General features: G+C 35.8%; 1 protein-coding gene across 4 annotated transcripts in view; it reads left to right on the top strand.

Moving 5' to 3' along the window:
• Epha7 (EPH receptor A7) overlaps window positions 1-4471 on the top strand; it is a 157397-nt gene extending 152926 nt beyond the window's left edge. For all 4 annotated transcript variants that reach the window (XM_063233254.1, XM_063233253.1, XM_063233252.1 and 1 more), the window contains exon 17: window positions 928-4471. In XM_063233254.1, coding sequence (XP_063089324.1) covers window positions 928-1042 — 115 coding nt within the window. In that variant the 3' untranslated portion in view covers window positions 1043-4471. The remainder of the gene's footprint in view (window positions 1-927) is intronic.
• Window positions 4472-23852: the final 19381 nt, after the last annotated feature.

Here is a 23852-nt window from a genome sequence, read left to right as displayed (position 1 = left end):
CATTCTCTTGTTTGGTTTTTTTCAAGTCTATATGTTGGTCAAGAGAGTATACTTACACCCAGATCCCCAGAGTAATCCGAGGAACTGCTTCTTAAAGTTCTTGCTGTGAAATACTATTGTATTATGTTTTAACTCCATGTAAATACCTAAACCTAATCTTTCTGGCTATTAGAAAAGGCAAAATTGCATAAATAGATATAATAAACTTATAATTAACTTTGAATTTAACATGCACTGCACTGCTTTTAGTGTTTTCCATAAAATATAGTCAATAAGTGAACTAAGTATACAATAAATAATGTGCTTAGAAATACCAACGTGATAATTCAACTCAGTATAATGTTTTCTGATCAACAAGCGTGTTGGTTCACACCTGTACGCTACCTACTCAGAAGACTGAAGCAGGAAGTCCAAGATCAAGGCCAGCCTCGGCAACTTCATAGACGGTGTCTCAAAATTTTAAAAATTGCAAAATGTAAAAGGGGCCGGGGGTGTAGCCCAGGGTCGAGCACTCGACCAGCACAACAGCGTACGTGAGCCTGAGAAACACTGGTGACTTGGGATCTTCCTCTGTGTCCCAGCAAGCATTTGCATTCACTCTGTGGCCTATTTTTCCAATTAAAAACTTTTGGCCCATCTAGATTCAAAAGTACATTTCACATAACATTTCCTTACCATGTAAGTTAAGAATAATTGTAAATATTGTAATAATATTGCATACAATAAATATTTCAGAACCATTCAAATGTAATCTCCTTGAGAGCTGAGGAGAATGTTGAGGATGTAGGTTGCTAATACAATCCCAGTAGGTATACGGTCTGATGCCAAGATCACCAGAAGATAACAGAGTAGCTCACTAGGCACTTGATGGCAGTGTTTATAAATGCTTTGTGAAGCACCTAATAATAATATATTTGTCTTCTTCAGAGACGTGATGAGTCTAGGAATCACACTGGTTGGCCATCAGAAGAAAATCATGAGCAGCATTCAGACGATGAGAGCACAAATGCTACATCTACACGGAACTGGCATCCAAGTGTGATTAAGCGCTTCTCCCTTAGGGAGTGCACAGACTTCTGGAGAACAGTACTGGCCTTCAGTATATGCATAGAATGCTGCTAGAAGACAGTTGATGTATTGGGCCCTTCCGACAGAAGAGAAGACACAAGAAGCACCTATAGACTTGAACTCCTAAGTGCCACCAGAATATATAAAAAGGGAATTTAGGATCCACCACTGGTGGCCAGGAAAACAGCAGTGACAATAAACAAAGTACTACCTGAAAACATCCAAACACCTTGAGCTCTCTAACCTCCTTTTTATCTTATAGACTTTTTAAAATGTACATAAAGAATTTAAGAAAGAATATATTTGTCAAATAAAATCATGATCTTATTGTTAATGAAATATTTTCCTTATATATGTGATTTCAGGCTATTCCTTTTTAAAATCATTTGTGTTTATTCTTCATAAGGACTTTGTTTTAGAAAGTTGTTTATATCTTTGAATCTTTTTAGTGTTAAATTTATGACATATTACTACACTGGGTACCTTTGAAAGAATCTCAGATCAAAACAAACAAAAAAATAGCATGAATTAAGATATATCTTTTTCACGACATCGGTATCCTGTATGTGCCATTTGATTCTGTTTAATCAGTGCTGTTTTGATATTGTTTGCTAATTGGCAGGTAGTCCAGAAAAAATGTAAGTTGCCAAGAGCTCTGATATTTTTTGAAAATAAATTTTTTTGTAAAGATCAGACAACACACTAACTTTTCAGTGAAAAAAAGCAATAATGATCCATAAATACTCTTAAGGCACTTTTAACAGATTGTTTATAGAGTGATTTTACTAGACAGAATTTAATTAACAAAAACTCAAATTTTAGGTTCGTGTCTATATTTAAGAGAGATGAGGCGCTTCATCTGAAGAATGTGGTAAAGGCCAGAACTATCCAGTGTTACCTAAAGTTTCGTCTGAGCATATCAAGATTTTTCAGTCTTCTGACATTAAGCAATTTAAGAGAAATAGTTAACATATATTTTATATTCTTTTCTGTTCAGATGCAGTCCAAACGTGAAAGGAAAGAAGTTAAGTTTTATATTAGAACTCTGAAGCATGATAAAAGGGGCAGTTCACAATTTTCACCATGCGAAAACAAATGCGCTGCGTAGACTATACCACTGCAGTTAAGACAAAACAACACAAAAATTCTTTTATTTGTGAACACCGATGGCGAGAAACCTGTCAAACGAAAGAACTCTTTTTATCCTGGAAGGAAGTGGCTAAGGATCTGGCTTTTATAAAAAAAAAACAAAAAACAAAAAACAAAAAAACCTCTTATTTATTAAACCATATTATTTGATTACTGTTTTAGAATATCATAAGCAATAATTAAATGTGTCTTTATAGCTATTTCAGGAATGTATACATAGTGTGAGTAACGCTTTCAAAAGTTATGAAAATCATGAACTACCCCAAAACTGAACTGTTGTACTTCCAAAGAAAATTGGGCTGTTTCTAATGATTTTAATAGAACAAGATCCCAGGGATCGGTCATAATTGGTCTTGTTTGATAACGTGGACATCCACAAACAAACAACAGAAGCAAAATCTGTAAATGTTCCTTTGTACAACTTGTAAATTTTATTTATACTGTCTTGTTTTGTACACACATTTCTCTGTGGTGGGCTCTGAATACATTGAAAATGCACTATATTTTTCTATTTTACTTACAGAGCGTCACAAAAAAACAGGTATTTTCAGTGCTACATTCTGTGTTTTCCCACATTTAGGACCAAAGATGGCTATAGAAAAACTCAAATGGATTGCTTCCCAAACCCCTCCCCACCCTTCTTTTCTTTCTTTTAAATCACTGTACAGTGTTACTTGATATTTTAATTTATTTTTGATTGACTAAAAAACCATTTTAATTTCACGACAATGTTTTTGTCCCTACGGAAAAGTAATCTGTAAAAATAATTTTAATTAGCATAATACAGTCACCTAGACGCTTCCATTTGTAATCTTTGTAATAGACTGTAAATATATTTTTGGAACTATAACACAATGTGCTTGAGGGTTATTTTTCAGTGTCTGCAGTGTATACAAGTGTTTATACTAAGTACAGCACTTTACAATCCTAATCAGTAGCATTGGCCTTTGTGGGTATGAGTGAGAGAGTTTGGGTGAGTGTTCTTAATTCCGTTTGGATTCTAGACTCACTAATAATGAAGTTCTTTTCTCGTTCATAGCTTAAGGTGCTTATTTTTTCTATTAAAATTAAATTAACAAAAGCCATTCTAGAAATAGAAGACATAGTATGGTACATGCAAACGGTGTCTTTCCTGCTTTTTTCTAGCACTAGATTTATAGTTGAGTCGTCTTTCTTGAGTAGAAGGGCAGAATAAAAGGTTTTTTTGAGTTTTTTTTCAAAAATAACTTTTTCCTTCAGCAATATACCTCATCTGCCTTAAATTTTTTACAGCTCTTTACAGGGAAAGGGGAGAAGGGATGGGAAAGACACACAGCACAATAGGAAGTGTATGATTACATCACTATCTCTCGTTGGTAGGTTTCTTTTCTCAATCAACATTCTAATTTTGAATATGTGTATGTGGAACAAAACTAGAAGAAAAAGAATTAACGTTGTAATGCTGATTGTAACACTCTCTTCCAGAAAGAGATAAGATGGTTTAACGATAAGAATGTACAACTTGCACCTTGAAATCTTTTTTGATAAATTAGTGCTCAGGGGAGGAAAGGTAAAGAAAGTGAACGTCAAAAATGGAATCCCAAAATTATAAAGATGCAAAAGGAAATGGCCTCTTGCTTTCGTAGAGCAACCTTTTATACAATGCTGTCTTCAGTCTTGACTGTATTTTGCATTCAGTACTGAAATAAAAGCAACTTTTATTACATCTGAATGTAACATTTTCTCAGCAATCGATCTGGGCCATGTTTACAAAAACTGGTGGTTTATGCTTGTCAGAGCACTATTAGTTGAATCATATTGTATACTTATGTAATCTACATTAGCTAGTACTATTTAGGACTATATTTTAATTGCTCCTCTTATCTGTGTTTTAAAAACAATTAAAATGGTGTGATTCACCTCTCTTTTTTTTTTTTTATTTAGGTAATGCTGATATTCTCCCTTTTGTTTCCTGAGTAGCCTAGAACTGTGCTACTCACTGATGTGCATGTTCAAATAAATTACTGATGTGTATTTTTTTGCTCTATGTGGAGAAATCATGGGGAACTTGGGGCGAGATGTGCTTTTTGTTGGTTGAATTTGTCCCTCCTTGCCTAAGAATTACTACAGGGGTCATCCTTTTATAAGGACAAACTGCTTTTGAACAGTGTCTTCAATGTATCAAGCACAAATAACTCTTTCTTCAACACAAATCATAAGTCTCTTTTTACCAGCTTAAAATAATAAACAAGTCTATTAGACAATGTAAACAAAATCCTGTCTCTAATCATTGGTGAATTCCTTTATGTCCCTCACACATTTGTTATTTTCTTACACAATAACATGAGAGGAGATAAGGTTTTATTGAAATAGTCCAGTAGAGTGATCAGAAAATGAATAAAAATTAATGTCTCTGGCTTCTCCTCATCCCCTTGTACATTGACGTAATTCTACTGTAATTATTCTTGAATACCAAAACTATTTCCTTAAGGACCCCTATCATTGAAACTTTTAAACTCTTCTCATTTCTCCCTGAAACTAATGCTACTTGATAGTAGCAAAAATATTTGCATCCGAAAGAAAATACTTTGTTCAAGGGCTCTGCCAGGTGTCAAACATAATATAATGGTAACTTACAGTGTTTTTGCACTTAGGCTACATAAGGAAGCAAATCCAAAGCGAATGAGAATAGTGAAAAATCTGATTGTACGAGTCAGTCATTTAACATTAGCACTTGCTTGATCATTTCAACTCACCCCTGACATTGTCATGCTCCACCAGGACCATCTCAGCCTCCACAAACCCAAATCTCAAGCATGTTTCAAGAAAATGATAATAATAGTAATAACAGAAAACTGCCAAATGAGTTGCTATCACATTTGTGAACTGGTGTTAGGGGTAGGTTGAACTAAATTTCAAAAATAATCTTGACATCTAAGCCGGTCCCTGTCTGTTCCTATGACTAATAGTGGTCAAAGACACAAGACATAATTGAGGGAAGGCAGCAAGCAACACTGTCATTAACTTCACACAGTGCTAATTACAAAATTGGGAACACGGAACGACAACCCCGAAATTACCAAATTACCGCTTCTGGTACTAGGTTTATAAGCAATTCAAGACTACCCTATCCTATCAGCTCTTTTTCCTCCAAAACTATAAAGCCATTATTTAAAAATTCACAAGGTCCACTAAGAAAAAATTGTTTTACTATTTCTGGTATCAGTAACAATTTTTTGTTGATGTGATTATCTTTTATCCTTTGTTTTATACTGTAACAAAATCTAGGTATCAGTTTTGAAGACAGTTGTTGAGGGGAAGGCTTACAAATGAAAGAGGTGATCAAATTCCTAAACAATGAAGATCATAACTATAGACTATGTACTGTTCTTGGAAAACCTTCAAGTTTCTCTAAAGAAACAGCACCCTCCTGGCCTTGTGTCAGTGTCCCTGTCTCAGCCTGTGCTCACTCATGTGATGCATCTCTGCATAGCTTGAAAGATACGGACAGGAAAATGAAATATATTTCAAGATGCTTCTGTGAATCTCATTAGAGTTAAAAGCTCTAAGTGTTCTTTTTCAAGTTCAATGATCGAGTGTAATTAAATCTGTAATTAAACAATGAAAACCCTCTTTTGACTGACCTTGAGGTTAAAATAAATATAATTAATTGATTCAATTTAATTAGGCCTATTGCAGTTTAGCAATAAGCAGTCATGCTAGTCTAGTATATTTTAAGTAAGTAACAAAAGAGGCGATTCCTCAGGTATGAAACAGCAGCAGGCGTTCCTAAATTTGATAATTTGACAAAGTAACGCATCAGTGCAATCTAAAGTGAACCTCCCTGAATAACAAAGTCCCATCAGTCACAACCTGTACTTGTTAGTTCATGTTAGTTCAACTGTCCCCAGGATTCTACTATTGAATATTACATTTGCTTTCCTTTGAAAATCATGACCTGTAATTAGGTATATTTTATATATAAAACTAAATAAAGGACAATGTTTTTCAATGTGTGGTTGACCTTAGATCTTGAAGATACTTGAGAAAGAAGCAGCGTTTGGTTCTGGTTTAGAAAAACAGACACAATGTACCAGCCTCACCATTCACCACATAATTGCAACTAAATAAGGGCCAAATTCGGTTGGTGTTTTTTTTTTTTTTTCCCCTGTTTTTTGTTTGTTTGGTTTTGTTTGTTTGTTTGTTTGTTTTTGTACCAGGGCTCAAACTCAAAATTTCACGCTTGCCAGACAGGCACTAAATCCCTGGCCAATCACAGCTAAATAAATTAAGCAATTAAACAACAAACTAGAGAAATACAGAAAATAAAATACATATGAACAACTGATATTCATATAACATATATTTTTAAAATATTTCCAGCTGTATAGAAATGAAACAAACTGAAGAACGCTTTTAAAATGTGAAATAATTTTGCAGATACTTATTACACTGACAGCATAGATTCCACAGCAGATCACAACAGGAAGTTCTACGTTTACTCTAATATCCGTCTGTCAATATGCTTGAGATACGCACTGTTTACATTAAGTACCAGACAAAATAGAAGGCTAAAATGTGCTCTTAGGGAAAAAAATCCTTCCCTCAGCTCTGACAGTTCCAGGGGCATTTTCAGGAGATCTGGAGACTGCTGCAGACCCGTCTACATAACTCCGTGCTTTCACTTGGATGCTCACCAGTTGCACCCAGAGCTTTCCGTACACACATCAAAACTCAGCTTCACAGAAACAACAGTCACCTGATGCTGCAGGCAGACAATCGCAGCTTTACTAGAAATGAGCACGGACTCATGCATGAGGTGCTGCTACTATTTCCAAAGCTTCCCCATAATAAAGAGCTGATGTGGACAGCAGCAGAAGGGGTGGTGAGATAAAGCTAGCAAACGTTACATTATTTTATTCTATTTTGAAACAGGATTTTGCTGTTTTCCAGGGTAGTCTTGAATTTGCTGTGTGCACAGACTTACCTCAAACGCATGGCAATCCTCCTGCCTCATCTCCTGAGGGCAGGACTGGACCTGTACGCTACCATCTTGGCTCTAGCCTTCACATTATGAATAGGGGACAGATGATGTATTGAAAACACAGAATGGAATTTTAGGAAATCTTGAAAGTCACGTGGAAGAAACCTATTTAAATTGGAAACGCACTAAAAATCAACGGGCAGTTTTGACCAGAAAAGCACTGTGGGGAAGATGAAGGGAGGCAGCAAGATGTAGCGATGATCTCTGAAATGCAAAATGACTCCTCTTCCTTTCAGAACTGGAGCAACCCAACAGACTTCTGTGTCTCCACAGATTTGCTCTCCACACTCATCTTCCCTCATCTTCTTCTAAGTGCAGGAAATTCTCCTCATCAAGACACAGCTCAAAAGTTATTTCCTCTAAGTTGTCATAACATCAGGAGTCAGAATTAATTCTCTTTTCTACGCTTTGCTTGCAGTCAGTGCTGTGATTATCTCACCCTGTTCTGTCAGATTATGTGTGTGTCTCTCTTCCACTAGATCAAGTACTCTTAGAGGGCAGAAGCCAAATGAAATTCTTTGTTTTATGTCCTTAGGGACTCAGTGGTTTCTGTCACTCAGCAGACTAAAATATTTTAGAATTCTTGAAGTGTAAATTAGTTGAACTTTCTTAAAATACATGGAGGATCAGGTGCTCTGAAGACGAGTGGGGGCAGTAAAATGGGCCTTGAGAGGAAAACAGCTCTAGAGCTTGAGTGGGTGACTCTGTGATGGGCTGGGCAGCAGGAGAGCCCAGGAGTTGGGGAAGGAGCCAGCGGATGCAGGGGTGCTAGGGTGCCTGCCGGGGTGGACGGCACTGACAGTGCACAGGACCAGGTGAATTAAACGGCAGCATTTACAGGATAGAAAGAATGGGAGATTTCATTGGTTGTAAATATCTAGGTAAAATTAAACGACTTGAAATCAAGTGGGGGAAATTGAACTTGATGAGAAAAGCCATAAAAAATTCTTTACCAGTATTACATTTGACAAAGCAAATATAGGGTGACAATGCTTTTAAGGAACTTGTAAAATGCAGGAGTGAAATATGATTTCACCTCTTAAGCACGAACTCATGTTCTAATTTAACAATTAGACCTAAACAAGGGAAAATGTTTTTTCTTCTTGTATGATAAAAAATGCCTTCATTGTAGTTCTTAAGATCAAATTAAATTAGTAATTCTAAAATTAAGTAAAACTACAACGCAGGAGAATGTTGTGGGTCAGCTCATAAATCTACTTAGCATAACTCCGAAACTCAATTTCCTTATTCATCAGTTTAACTTTTGCTTTTTTTTTTTTAAAGTTACTTCATGAAGATGCATAATATTAAACAGACAACTGAGCTTTAAATAATGCAAAATGGCTTTAATATAACAATTTTTCCTCCTTCAAAAGATTTTATCGCTTACCAACTGCTTTCTCATGTTTTAGTTTAGTTTCATAAATTCCAATACATGTGTGTATAAAAAAATCCATGCTCTTATATTACTAATGACTTTCATGTTTTCTTACTATTTAAGTAGCCATTGTTAAACTGCTTTGCGGCTCTTCAAGTTTCATGACTTGCATTCTCGATAGACCAAGAATTTCCCTGAACCTTGTATGCTCTGCTTTGTTTTTGTGTCAATGGCTTTCTGCCAATGGCTCAAATTCAAGGTTTTTCTTTTCAGTTATTGAAGATTCCAGTGATCTTGCAGGATGTAAATTGCAAGGTCTCATAATCCCACAAACTGTAAATCGCGTCCCCTACTTTCCAAACTACATGGTGTTTATCTATTCTTATGACTCACCTGGATTCCTTGACCATTGTAAATTCTGTGTGTTGGCCCCCAGGTTATAGAAAGGGGGGCTGATTATTCAGCACTTGTGGAAGCTGCCTGAATTTAATGTCTGCATGAATAAATTATGTTTGCCTGTTCAGTAGTGCTCCAGAATATAGTAAATCTTGGTCTCTCTATTTTAATCTCATTTATATGTATACCTAATTGTGCTTATTTGGTTTAACACTGTGGAATGTTAGTTAAGGTTATTATTGATGGTTTGCTTGTCTTAAAACGTCAACCATAGGACCAGAGCCGAGCAGAGATGAAACAATGTGACTGAGGTTGGGTCAATATTGCTTTTAAGTTCTGTATAATTTTACAGATTTATAACTTGGATGTAAATATTCACATCTGACTCAACAATGGCAGGATTTTTCTGATTGTTCTCACCAGATCTTATTTAAAATCTATGCAGGATGATGACTGACATTTTTTCAGCTTTTTAAGGAAAAACTATCTTATTTTTAAATGGTTCCCTCCATTTAAAACAATAGACCATAACTATTAGTATATTTTAGAGAGATAGAAATATTTATATGTGCAAACAAGTAGCAGTACTTTAAAACTACTGAAAAATATTGTGACTCAGTAAATAAACCATTTCTTACCATCTTCACTGTTCTTATAATACATGGTTCTCATAATACATCATGATTTGCATTTTGTTATTTCTCAAAAACCCTGCAAATCTGAATCCCAAACCTCTCATTTTCGGTTTTCAAAAAAGCAGCTTTTCTTCCTAAATTTAACTTCACAAAATCCGATGGCAAAAGGTGACGATAGTCTTGTGTTTTCATTTCCAAACTAAATGTGTGAAATTGTAACTTTCATGGAAGTTCAAGATATGACAAATAGGTTTCTTTTGTCCTTGGTCAGATGAAATAACAAAAAGTTAGATATTTACAAATACCTGAGCTTGACTGGCAGAAAAGGTTAGTAATGCTGTGGAGACAGAAAAAAAGGCTTTTTTGTGGTCTTCACTTCTAGTTCTACTTACTACTAGAAAACTGACTACATTACGTATTTCACAGAATTTTTAAAATTTTTATTTAAAGGAGAAAAAAAATAGTATAAGGGAAAAAGTAATACAGAATTTCAAAAAAAACAGTAAGAAATTACTAGTTAATAGATTACATATTGTCATCTTAGAAATAATTCTTCAATTTACAGGATTAAAGCATACAAAGTGGACATTCAAACAGTGAGACTGCAAACAGTTGTGTTCAATGATCCAACAAAAACTTAGTAATATGGTCATCTATCTTAACACACATAAACATACTAGCAGTTGTATCTTTAAGAGCACTTTTTTTTTCCCTTTCTTTTTCACAACAACATTTACACATTTTGGGTTTTATTACTCCCATAGTTCTTATTACGTTTATTTTTTTTTTGAAGCGAATAAAACCAAATATGACAAAACAAAGCAGTCAATCAAAACAGAGGAAGGACATAGCACATGATGTAAAAACAGAGTAAAAGGTTATCAACAATGATTACCATAATGCCTCTTGCTTCCTTAAAAAGAATTGCCTATATCATTAGTTATAATAAAATTGAACGAAACAGTACAGAACAAGACCAATAAAACCTAAACATTGGAAACATTACAGGATTTCAAAAGAAGATAATAGACAAACCAGAATGGGCGCCATAGTAAATCTTACTGCCTTCAAAGAAGTTGCCTATATCCTCAAGCTTCATACTATCAAACAGAACAGAACAGAGTAAATCAGTCAAAACAAAACGATGGGAGCAATACAGGCTTCAAATCAAGTTAATAGGAAATTTAAAAAGTTACAATAATATATCCTGGTAATTTTTTTTATTTTTCCCTTAATTAAAATAATAATAAAAATAAATAATTTTTTAAAAAGGGGGAGATTGAGATAAAAGAGGACATAACAACATAACAATACATGTCAAAGCATAACTATTTCAACAACCTAGTGCTTCACCACAAGATAACCCGACATAATAGTAGTTATCATAGTGTCTCTTTCCTTGAAATATTTGAGTATAACTTCGTATACTATGGCTTCAAACATATCACCGCAGTGTGAAGCCATTCAAGAGGATGAAAGTATTACAGGGTATTTAGAACCAGCTAACAGAAAACGAACAATGGTTTCTATATTATCTCTTTGCCTGTAAAAATTTTTGCTTATTCTATCACATATATAATAAAATCCAGTAAGATACAACATGATAAAACCAATGGAGACAGAAGAACAACAGTTTGGTAGGACTTCAAAAGAAGATGATATTAAATCAGCACTAGCTATTATCATGTCTTGTTTTCTTCAAAATAGCTGTTCATATCATCACAGGCAATAATATCAAACAGCCGAGAATAAAGCCATTTCAATTAGTGAAAACTTTATAAGGCTTCAAAGCCACATAATGGGCAATCATGATTACCGCAAACTTTTATATATTTGAATCATTTCCTACAATAGGGAAAATATTCAGTATTCATACATGTGAGATTGATTTATCTCACTTATGAGTATGGTCCCAAGCTGCGTCCATTTATTTATAAATATTTCAATGTGATCATTCTTTATAGCTGAGTAGTACCCCATTGTATAAAAATACCACAACTTTTTTATCCATTCCTCAGTTGATGGACACTTAGGTTGTTTCCAAGATGTGTTAATTACAAATTGTGCTGCTACAAACATGGGTGCACATATATCACTGTGGTATGATGCTTTCAGTTGTTCTGGGAATAGGTCTAGAAGTGGGATAGCTGGAACCGAAGAGACTTGAAATCCAGCTTTTGGAGAAATCTCCAGACTGACTTCCACAGTGGTTGCAAGAGTCTACACTCCCATCAACAGTGCAGGAGAGTTCCTTTTTCCCCACAGCCTCTCCAGCATGTGTTGTTGATGATTTTCTTGATCCTGGCCATTCTTTCAGGACTGAGATGGAATCTCAGTGTGGTTTTAATTTGCATTTCTCTAATGACTAATGATGATGAACATTTTTTCATGTATTTATTTGCCATTTGTATTTCTTCATCTGAGAAGTGTGTATTCATCTCAGATGCCCATTTTTGGATTGGATCTTTGAATTTTTGGGGTCTGATTTTTTTTAATATTTTTATATGTTTTAGACAAAAGTCGTTTGTCTGAGGGAGAATTCACTAAGATTTTTTCCCAGTTTGTGGGTTTACTTTTGACTATGCTGGAAATTTCTCTTGACTTGCAGAAACTTTTTAATAAGAGGTGCTCCCCAGTTATTGATTCTGGGAAGTATTTCCCGTGAGGTTTGAGTCCTGTTCATGAATTCTCTACCTACCCCTATGTCTTCAAGGTTTTTACCCAATTTGTCTTCCAATAGATTTAATGTTTCGGTTTTAATATTCAGATCCGTTATCCATTTAGATTTTAATTTAGTACATGGTGATAGGCATGGGTCCTGTTTTACTTTTCAGCATTTGGAGAGCCAGTTTTCCCAACACCATTTATTAAAGAGACTGTCATTCTTCTAGTGAACCTTTCTCAAAGATAAGGTGAGTGTGTTTGTAGTTGTGATTGTATCTTCTAATCTATTCCATTGATCTTTGGCTCTGTTTTGATTCCAGTACCATGTTGATTTTACTACGGTTGCTTTGTAGTATAACTTCAAGTCAGGGATTATGATGCCTCCTGCCTTGCTTTTGTTGCTTAGAATTTTCTTTGCTATTCTAGGTCTCTTCTCGCTCCAGATGAATTTTAGGAGTGATTTCTCTAGATCTGTGATATATGTTCATGGTATTTTTATTGGGATTGCATTGAATCTGTATAAGAGTTGTGAGAGAATGGCCATTTCCACAATATTTATTCTTCCTATCCATGAGCAAGAGATGTCTTTCCACTTTCTGAGATCATCTTCAATTTTTTTTCAGTATATTATAATTTTACCTTTATAGGTCTTTCACTTCTTTCATAAGAGTAAATCTTAAATATTTCATGTTTTTGGTTGCTAGTGTGAAGAGTGTGGCTTCTCTTATTTCTCTATCAGTGATTTTGTTGTTAGTGTATAGGAATGCTATTGATTTCTGAGTATTGATTTTGTATCCAGCTACATTACTGAATTTATTTATTACACCTAAGAGTCTTTCAATGGATTTAGTAGGCCTTCTATGTAGAATATCCTGTCATCTGCAAACAGTGATAATTTAATTTCTTTTCCTATCTTTACCCCTTTTATTTCTCTCTCTTGTCTAATTGCTCTGGCTAGTATTTCCATTACTATATTAAATAGGAGTAGTGATAAAGGACATCCTTGTCTTGTGCCTGATTTTAAAGTAAAGGCCTTCAATTTTTGGCCAATTAGTATGATGCTGGCTGTTGGTTTGTCATAAATGGTCTTATTATATTGAGGAAAGAATATCTATTTCAATTTTCTGTAAAGTTCTTATCATAAATGAATGCTGGATCTTATCAATAGATTTTTCTGCAGCTATAGAAATGATCATGTGATTCTTAGTTTTGGCTTTATTGATATGGTAGATTACATTTATTGATTATGTATGTTGAACCATCCCTGCATGCCTGGGATGAATCCCACTTGATCATGGTGTATAATCTTTTTGATGATTTGCTGCATCCTATTTGCCAATATTTTATTGAGGATTTTTGCATCTGTGTTCATTAGAGAGATTGGTCTGTAGTTCTCTTTTTCAGTTGGGTCTTTCTCAGGTTTTGGTACTAGAGTAATATTTGCTTCCAGGAATGACTTGGGAAGGATTGCTTCCCTTTCAATTTCATTGAAGAGTTTGAGGAGTGTTGGCATTAGGTCTTCTTTTGTATTTCTTGTAGAATTCTGTAGTGAATCTGTCTAGGCCTGGGCTCTTCTTTGTAGGTAAGGACTTAATTACATTTTCAATTTCATTAATAGAAACTGGGTTATTCAACAGTTTTACAACCTCTTGACCTAGCTTTGGTACTTCATATGTTTCTAGGAATCTATTCCTTCTGTGTTATCAAACCTTTGAGAGTAGAGGTTTTCATAATAGGTGTTGATGATTTTCTGTATTTCTATTGAGTCTGTAGTGATTTCACCTATTTCATTTCTTATTGCATGAATTTGAGCTTTTTCTTCCCTTTTTAAAATAAGTTTGGCTAGGGGCTTATCAATTTTATTTATTCTTTCAAAGAAGCAACTCTTTGATTCATTGGTTGTTTGGAGTGTTTCTTAGTCTCTATTGCATTGATTTCTGCTCTTATTTTTATAATTTCATCTCTTCTTTTGGCATTTGGCTTGACTTGCTCTTCTTTTTCTAGCTGTTTGAAGTATAGCATCAGGTTATTTATTTGTATTCATTCTATTTTTCTGATGTGGGAACTCAGTGCAATAAATTTTCCTCTGAGGACAGCTTTCATTGTATCCCACAGATTCCAGTAAGTTGTATTTGTATTTTCATTTTCTTGTAGGTATTGTTTAATTTCTTCTTTAATTTCCCCCGTGACCCACTGATTACTCAAGAGTGTGTTATTTCCATGTATTTGTGGGATTTTTGCATTATGTTTTATCATTAATTTCTAATTTCATAGTGGTATGATCCGATAACATACAAGGGATAATTTCAACTCTTTTGCATTTATTTAAATATGTTCTGTGAGCTAATATATGGTCTATTTTAGAGAATGACTCATGTACTGCTGAGAAGAGTGTGTATTCTGGTGTTGTTGGATGGAACACTCTGTATATGTCTATCAAGTGCATTTGTTCACAGGTGTGATTCAGTTCTGTTATTTCTTTGCTGATTTTTTGTCTGGTTGATCTGTCCCTTGGTGTCAATGGTGTGTTAAGGTCTCCTGTTACAATTGTGTTACTGATAATTTGATTTTTCATTTCTGTTAATACTTGTTTTGTATAACTGGGTGCCCTGGAATTTGGTGCATATATATATTTAAGATAGTTATTTCTTCCTCTTGAAGTTTTCCCCTAACGAGTGTGTAGTGACCTTCTTTATCTCTTCTGATCATTATTGGCTTAAAGTTCACATTGTCTGCAAACAGAATGGCTACTCCTGCATTTTGGGGGGGGGGGCCTCCTGTTGCCTGAAGTCTTGTTTTCCATCCTTTGCCTTTCAGTCTGTGAGTATCCTTTTGGGTTAGTTGGATTTCTTGTAGACAACATATGGTTGGATGTTGTTTCTTGATCCATTCTACCAGTCTGTTTCTTTTAATTGGTGCATTGAGACCATTTACATTAATGGTTATAACTGTTATATGTTGGTTTATTGTTGACATGTTATCGTTCTGCTCTTGCATCTTTATCTTTCTGTTCTGTTTAATTATCCGCTTTGCTTAGTGGTTTATTCCTAAGTGTATCCAAACTGTCTTTCAATATTTTTTGCAGGGTTGGCTTGGTGATTATGAAACTTTTCAGCTGTTCTTTGTCATGGAAGTATCTTATTTCACCATCGATTTTGAAGGACAGTTTTTCAGGGTACATCATTCTAGCTTGGAAATCATTTTCCTTTAGGATATTCAATACTTCACTCCATGCTCGTCTTGACTTTATTGTTTGTGCTGATTGTGTGTGACTTTATTGTTTGTGCTGTGATCCTGATAAGTTTTCCTTTATAAGTGATCTGTCTTTTCTCTCTGACAGCTTTTAATAATCTATTCTTGTGTTGGATTTCTGGGATGGTGATTATTATATATTTGGGTGTAGTTTTATTTTGTTTGTAACTATTTGAAGTTCTGTATGCTTCATTGAACCTGATGTCGTGTTCCAATCTCATGCTTGGAAAATTTTCATCTATTACTTCTCTAAATATCCTCTTGATGTCCTTTATGTCACCTTCTTCTTTTTTATTAATCCCTATCAGTCTTATGTTGTTTTAATTTGAGTCATCTTGCAGTTGTTGAATTGTTATTTGCTGATTCTTTGTTATTTTTAAAAGATATTTCCTTTCCTGTTTACTAAAGCAATCCTGTCTTCAAGGTGTGAAATTCTATCTTCACTTTCATTGTTGAGGTTTTAACAGCTTTCAGTGGAATTTTTGATTTTCTGTATATCTCTGTGCATCTGCTTTATATATTCTATTTGTTTCTTATATTGCTCATCTAGGGATTCTATCTTTTTGTTTAGTTCCTCCAATTTTTTTTAACTGTGTTTTCTTTAGATATATTCAGCACCTCTTTCGTTTCTTTTATCATTTCTTCTTTTACCTGGGAGATTATTTCTAGTTTGAATTCCTTTAAAGCTTCCCAGAGTTGCTTGTTTATTTCAGTTGCTATTATGTCTGATATTTGAGGTGTATGGCATATATTTTCTCCTATATACATCACTCCTAAGGTTTCTTTGGATGGGCTGGAGGTTTGAGATTGTAATTTGGTCTTTTGTTTTGTCATTTTCCTATATTTCTGTGTTTCAAGTGTTATTCTAGGGCTTCCTCAGGCTTTGTTGAAAATCCTCTTCTATGCCCTCAGCTCCTAGGACTCTGGCACTCAGTTTCCTGGATTGATAGAGGGTCACTGGTGTTGGAGCAGGCTGGCTCAAGCCCAGCCTCTGGAACGGATGGTTCCCGCCTTGTTGCTTAGCACTCCACAGTCTTTCAAGCACAGCCAGGAGAGAGGAGGCTGATGCCTGCTCCCAGGACCTGCCGCGCTGCTCCAGTGCACCCAGAAGTTGCTAGGTTCCCTGGCCAGGGCCAAGAGAGGGTCCCAAACTAGCTGGACTCAGGCGAAAGTGTTTAGGGCACTTATGCCAGGCTGCTGGGCCTCTGGCTTCACCTCATTTTTTGCCACTGCAAAATGAGAATGATAAATTGTACTTGTTTCATAAGATATTTGTTAGAATTAAATAAATTTACATTTATGAAGCTCTTAGAAGAATTTGTAGCTTTTGTTCTTTTGATCACTTAGTAACTAAAGACTCCTCAGTATGTTAGGTAACTGGGCAGGAAAATATTTAAGGATGATTTGTTTTATTTTAAGCTTTCAGACAGATTCACCAACAGCAACCTAAAGATAAAATATTTTTTAAGCTTCTGAGCACTATCATTATGAAAGCATAAATGATAGAAACACCAAAAGATAGCTTTAGGAAGGTTTTTGAAAGAAGACAACTGAATATCTGAACATACTAATTTCAAGAGCTAAGGAGTTTCCATAAAGAGGGGAATCAAATCTGTACAGGCACTGCTGTAGGTCACAGAGATAAACTAGATGTCTCTCTTTCCATCTTTCAGGTGTAGATAAATACATACAAAGGGGAATAAGATACATCACTTTTACTGAAATCTTGGTCACTCAGTAAATGTAACTTTGAGGAAACTGCTGGGACTTTTTGAAGCTAGGTCATCACCATCAAATAAGGCTAAGAATACTATTTTAAAACAGGAGAGACATTTTAGCACAGTTCTGTAGTTTAACACATTTACTTTTCTCCTAACTACCAATATAAAGACTTCACAAGATATCTCAAGGCAGAGTGTGTCATTTCCTTGGTCAGCCAGGATCTTGATAGAAATACTCGCAGCCTTTCCCATGTTCTATTATGTATCCTCTATTTTGCTTGTATTTGGGGTTTCTTATATAAGAAAACATTCAGTATGGGAAAGAGAATAAGAGACAGAAATAGAGATGGAAAAAGGGGTAAAAGCATTTCAAAAAGAAAAAAATGGAAAGAGAACTTTGTAAAATGAGAAGAAGGTGAAGAATTGGAAGGAGCAGGGGGAAATGGGAGGGGACGTGGCCAAAAAAAGAATTAAGAGGTATATGTGCATGTACAAAATCCTCAGAATAAATGTATTGCAGTAACGTACTAATAGAAAAGAAAACTAAATTTCAAAAAAAAATGGAATAATGGTAAAAGAATGGTAAAAGAAAGACAGAAAGAAAGACAGACTTCCAGCCAAGGCAGGTGAAGTGTCATAGCTGATTATATTCCTGTGATTAGGAAATACTCAAATAAATAGGATCAACATAGCTCTGGGTGTGGCCAAAAGGATTCCCTGGAGGTAGTAGACACCTGGATAGCACAAAAACACATCCCTCCAGGCTTGCAACCTGAATGGAATACAATTTTGGAGGAGCTCCAGTCTTCACTTTCACCTTGAACTTTGCAGACCTCCGATCTGGACTCGCATGGAACACTATAGCGAGCTTCAGGCCTTCAACTGGAACCTTCAAATCTCCAGCACATAAGCAGCCCTTACACTCTTCCAAATCTGACTCTGCAGGCAGCCATTGTAACCCTATCTTGTAAATTCTTATGTGTCTGCTTCTCTACTAAGCACTGACTAATATATGCAGTAATGATAATATCTTCACAGAAAATAAGAAAATTCTAACTAGTCACTTCTTAAGTCTGATGAGAGTTTACTTTTTCAGTCTATTTTACCAATATTATCTTGCTAGTAAGGTGCAAGAAATAATTAGGATTTCAAATTTGTAAAGATATAACAAAAATTTAGAATCATTCAGAATGCACAGTAATTTCTAAAATATAGCTGACTTAACTAATATACAAATCAACAAGAAGAATTAAACCAAAGAAATAAAAAGTAGTTTAGTTCTTGATGCAGAGGTATGATTAGTAAAACAACCAATATAAGATATGATTTACTACGTTGCATATACATACACAAGATCTAAGCTAATTGAATGGAATGTTTGTGAGGATATACAGTTGCTTAGTATTTATAATTATAATGCAATCCAATACCACAGGTGGAGTAGACAAAATAGTAATTTAACTGTGTCTCAAAATCAATGTAATTTAGTAGGGAAGAAATATTAAGTCAAAAGATAGATACTTAATTATTTTATAACATAGTTTCCCCTTTATCCTAAATGCCAATTCCTTTCACTAACATAACATATTGATAGTTAATTTTAAAAACATATGGCAATACCTTGCCTTTCTAAAACTGTATAAGTTTACAAATCCAATTTCTTTCCTACTTTCTAAATAGCTGTAGGCAGAATCATGAAAATTATAGAATAACATAAAATTCATCCATTTTGATATGCATTTCATATTGTGTCACCAAAACAAAAAATCTTGCTTTCATTCATAGTTCATCACATAAAAGTTAATCTTTTTGAACAACTAGGCAAAAGGAGTCAGCTAAGCAATAAAAGTCAAGTCAACAGTGTATCTATACCCCATCTCTATGTAAATGCATTGAAATAGGAGAATTTAAATTTCTATTCTATAGGAATCAGCCATAGAACTTACAGTCCTACTTGGGTTAATATTTGTGATAGGCAAAAATGCAGATATAAAATATTGTTAAAAATCTTAACAACTGGGTGTTGTTTTTCAACACCCAGTAACTGAACTCCTATGCTTTAACTAAAGAATTTGAAAACCAAGTTATTTTTTCAGTATCATAGAATTCCAGTGCTGAGCTTCTAATTTATTTGGCAGTATTTCTATTGATTTGGAAGGTTTTCAGATGTGAAAGTTTCACATTTCATTCTTTGTTTGGAAGACATAGTTGATGGGTGTTTGAACTACATTTTTAAAATCAACATGTAGTAGTTAGAGATATATTTTAAAAGTAGAGCACTTGCATGAGTCCTTGGGTTATGATTCCTAGCACTGCAAAAACAAAACAAAATGAAACAACACAAAACCGACTTTAAAGTTTTAGCTACTCTGTAGCAGAAGATGTCCCCACTCCAGCCAGTATACTTCAGTTTGTTAGTTGCCAGGTATTAGTATTGTTTACAGTTCCTATTACTTAGAAATGGCTGGTCACTGTGATGTACAGTTGGTCACTATGATGCATATTGTAAGAATCAGTTCCCTATTTACAAGCCATTGTGCCTCTCTCTGTACCTCCTGTTTGCTTATCTCATATAAGCCCTAGATCACCAGAGATCTGGGCCTGATATTTTGGGAGTGATCCCAGTCAGTGCTTGTCAATGTAAATAAGTATCTTGGCAAATACTGAGTGTTGACTGGGAAGAGTGACATGCTGAATATTTTGGTCACTGGTCACAGCCCTTGCAGATGGCTAAGGACCTCTCCAGGTCCCAAAGGGAAGGCACAGCCTTGAGATTTCTCAGGTCCCCTCAGAGGTCTGGAGGAAGATCCTGGTTCTCTGCTTAAGCAGCTACATTGGACGCCAAAGGTAGAAGGATTCAGTCTGTCTGTCTGTCTGTCTGCCTGCCTGATTCTAGTAAGATAACTAGGAGTATCTTTCAGTCTTTCTCAGCAAAAATAGAATGGGTCCTCACCTGTGGTTCTATGGTGATTGACATATGGCATAACAGAGAACTTGTACCCTCCTTAGCTAAGTTGAACTTAAGTTCCCAAAACCACATTGGCACCTGAATGGTCTCTCCCTGAAGAACACCCACCCTTTGTCTGTTGCAACATTAGGAACACACAGGAAGTCAGAGATGGAAGCTGAGAATACTGCCTTGGCACCTTCATCTTCTGATGCAGCTGTTGCCAACACCTATAGCTTCACTCCCCATTCCCAACTTGCCTACTTCCAGGCAAAGGAACCATTTCTAGTTTGATCAGTCATTTCCTGCATTCAGGCACAGAGACTCCACAAAGAGATGTGCCTATGCCAGTCAGGTGACATCATCTAACACCCACCTGAGATGACTCTCAACAATTCCTTCTGAGTTCCACATTTTGGCTGAGGAAAAGTTGAACTGTCAACCTGATGAATGAGTTGACATGGGCTTTCCCAAAAGGCATCTTACCCAGAAGCATAAAATTAGTCAAATATTTCTCACAGACATCAAAGAGGGGCACAAAAAGCCTATCAACCAGTGTTACCCAGAAATCTGAGGATAAAAATAAAAGCACCCAATGTCCATAAGAAAATACAGTCTGATAGATGACCATATAATCCGGTTATGAGTTTTAAGTTCTATGGGCAAAAAAAAAAAAAAAAAAAAAAAAAAAATGCTCCTTCCATCTATGAGATGCCAAAAATCCTGACTATCCAGGCTTACCTCAACCTAAACCTCTTCTCAACCTGACAGGCATGGAGGGACAGCACAGACCAAGCTCTCTCAGATTAGGCCCCTGAGAGCCTGTAGACTTTCCCTGAGGTTGGATTACTGACCTGTTTCTGATTGTGAAACTCCATCCTAATGCAACCTCCACCTGCATCAGAGTATCACATGCCATGAGAGATTCAGTTAGAGATTCAACCATATCCAGAAGTTTCAAAACTAAAAGTTATTTATAGACTATCAAACTGCTGAAACGTACCTCTCTTGCCTGTATATCCAGTTCAAGATCTCCAAGCTGCCAATTATGTCATGCTTGCCTTCCTTATATGTTACCTCAGTCTTTTGCTACCCATAGCTTGCTGGTACACTTCCGTGGACCTAAAGAACACCTTCTTCTGTCTTCAGTTGACTCCTGTCAACAAGTCTCTCTTTGCTTTTAAATGGAAAGCTGAGAGCTCACGTTAGGATAAAACCTAACTGTCCAAGTGTCACAGCTGTACTGAAGCTCATAAATAATTTTGGACCACTCAGTGCTGCCATGTACCTTTTTAACAAATTGGGCCCACCACACTGTGATGAAAAAATAAATCCCTTCACAGATGCTGAGTGAGTATATCCTGTTTATGGAAAAAAGTACTGTTAATCATGGAGTTCATGGGATAGATATGCTGTCGTTGCACTGGACAAAGTTATTTTTGCCAAAGTTCTCCTGCTATTTCTTCCTGCTGCTGTTTTGAAACCTGCCACCAAAGACACCAAATCTGCTCTCCTAGCCCCATCTGGCAATGCAATTGACTGAGACATTAACCACAGCCAGAAAAAAAATTACCCAGTAATCCTGGAAGATCCATCTTAAAGCCAGTCCTGCCTTCACCATACATTCTCCTAGCTCAAGCCACAGCACTGACATTCATACCTCTGTAGCCATTTCAGGCTTCAGTATCTGTGTCACTTGCCCTGACCTCCTCCCATTTAAAGATATACTTAGTGCTCATCTATAGCTATTCAGGCTGGCCTGAGGTATTCCCATCCCTAGCTATGGCCTACCCTTGATCATTGGCAGTAACAATGGGTCTGCATTTGTTGCAGAGATAACTAAATAAAAACTACGCATACAGTCCACAAGCTATAAAAATTGAAAAATAAAACATAACCCTATGGGAACAACTTGTAACTAGCTCCACAAAAGTTTAGCTAAAAGATCAGCTGTACCTGTAGGCACCCCTACACATACATATAACCCAGGTACATATTAACTACCTGTATGTGTTTCAAAAATCCAGCTTTAGATCCACCGTTCTGGAGTTTTGGAGAATTTATCTTGGCTAGACAGTTCTTCTGGGTCTCACTCCAAAGAGTCAATGCACTCCAAGCCCTGCTCTGATCACTCTGGATGCTGACTAGTCCATGCACAGTTGAAGCCTGAGGACTTCACTCCAGGATTGCTCCATACCTCAATACCTAACTTTCCTTGATTTTTATGCCTATTCGGGCACCTATTGCTTTGCCTTAGCTGTATGGAGAATAAAAAATAACCGGAGGCTGGGGATTTAGCTCAGTGGCATAAGCGCCTTCCTTGCAAGCAGGCAGTCATGAGTTCGATCCCGGGTACCAATAAAAATGAAAATGAAAAAAAAAAAAAAAAACCAAAAAAACCCAGTAAGGCCCTTAGAAATGAGTTGACACACGTCCAAAGCACATTGGACACTCTCACACCCCCAGATCAGATTAACTTTCTCACTTCCTTTTCACAGTCAATTTAGTAATAAACCTTATAATAGGAGAAACAAACCACAAACTCCTGGCAGGAATTTTCGCGGCAGGATGCTAGGGCTCATCCTAAGACCACTGACAGCCCAGTTTTATTGCTTCTAGTTGGGCCTTGTCTCAGAAGACCATATGTAACAAGAGCCCCACGGCAGCCCAGCCAGTATACTTCAGTTTGTTTGTTGTCAGGTAATAGTTCTGGTTCCAGTTCCTGTTACTTTTGTTTCTTAGAAATAGTGGTCACTGTGATGCATGGCTGGTCACTATGAGCATACTGTAAGAATCAATCCCCAGCAGACAAGCTGTTGTGCCTCTGTACTTTTTGCTTGCCTGTCCCATATAAGCCCTAGTCCACCAGAGATCAGAGCCTGGTATTTTGAGGATGATCCCAATCAGTGCCCATTGATGTAAATACATCTTCTCTAAATCATGTTCTGTTTGCCATTGCAATGTCTCAGGGAAAATCTAAGATAATCTCCTTTGTACCACCATCCTTTCAAACCTCAGGAAAAATAAAGTAGTTGTCTCTACTTTATGATTTTGTATAAAACTTTAGATGTATCTATATTGGACAAATGTTTCAGGAAGGATATTTTTCTTAATTAGGGATTTTAGGAATGAAAAAGAATGGAAATTTGGCTTGTTTTTTAAATAAATAAAAATAGTACATAGTCCAATATAATTTCAAATATTGTAAGGTCCTATTGAAATAAGTACAATGTCCATTTTCAGTTCACATAATGTTGGTGGCACTATGAAGTGCTGAGAAATTCCAAATTGCTTCCTGTTCTTTACAAATAAATAGAACTACAGTTGATTAAAACTCTTTTAATAACTAGCCCTTTCTTACACCATGCAATAGGTTGAGAATCATTTGTCAAAAATCTTGAGGTAATCTGAAATATAAAATAAGGAACAGTTTTACATCAGAAAATCTAAGAACAGTTTTCAGTTTCAAAACAAAATTACTATTGCTTATCAGGTTTTGTTGATATTTTATACACCTGTCAACGTAAGGACTGCTTCTTAGGGAGCAATCTAGAAGCACTCAGTGTAATCCTCTTTCTGGCCCAGTAACTACCTTCACTCCATGCTTTCTATATTAGCT

This window comes from Cavia porcellus, unplaced genomic scaffold, assembly GCF_034190915.1.
Source record: "Cavia porcellus strain 051 isolate PalLab524CR breed Dunkin Hartley unplaced genomic scaffold, mCavPor4.1 scaffold_22, whole genome shotgun sequence".
NCBI lineage: Eukaryota > Metazoa > Chordata > Mammalia > Rodentia > Caviidae > Cavia > Cavia porcellus.
This window is presented reverse-complemented; position numbering and strand designations above follow the sequence as displayed.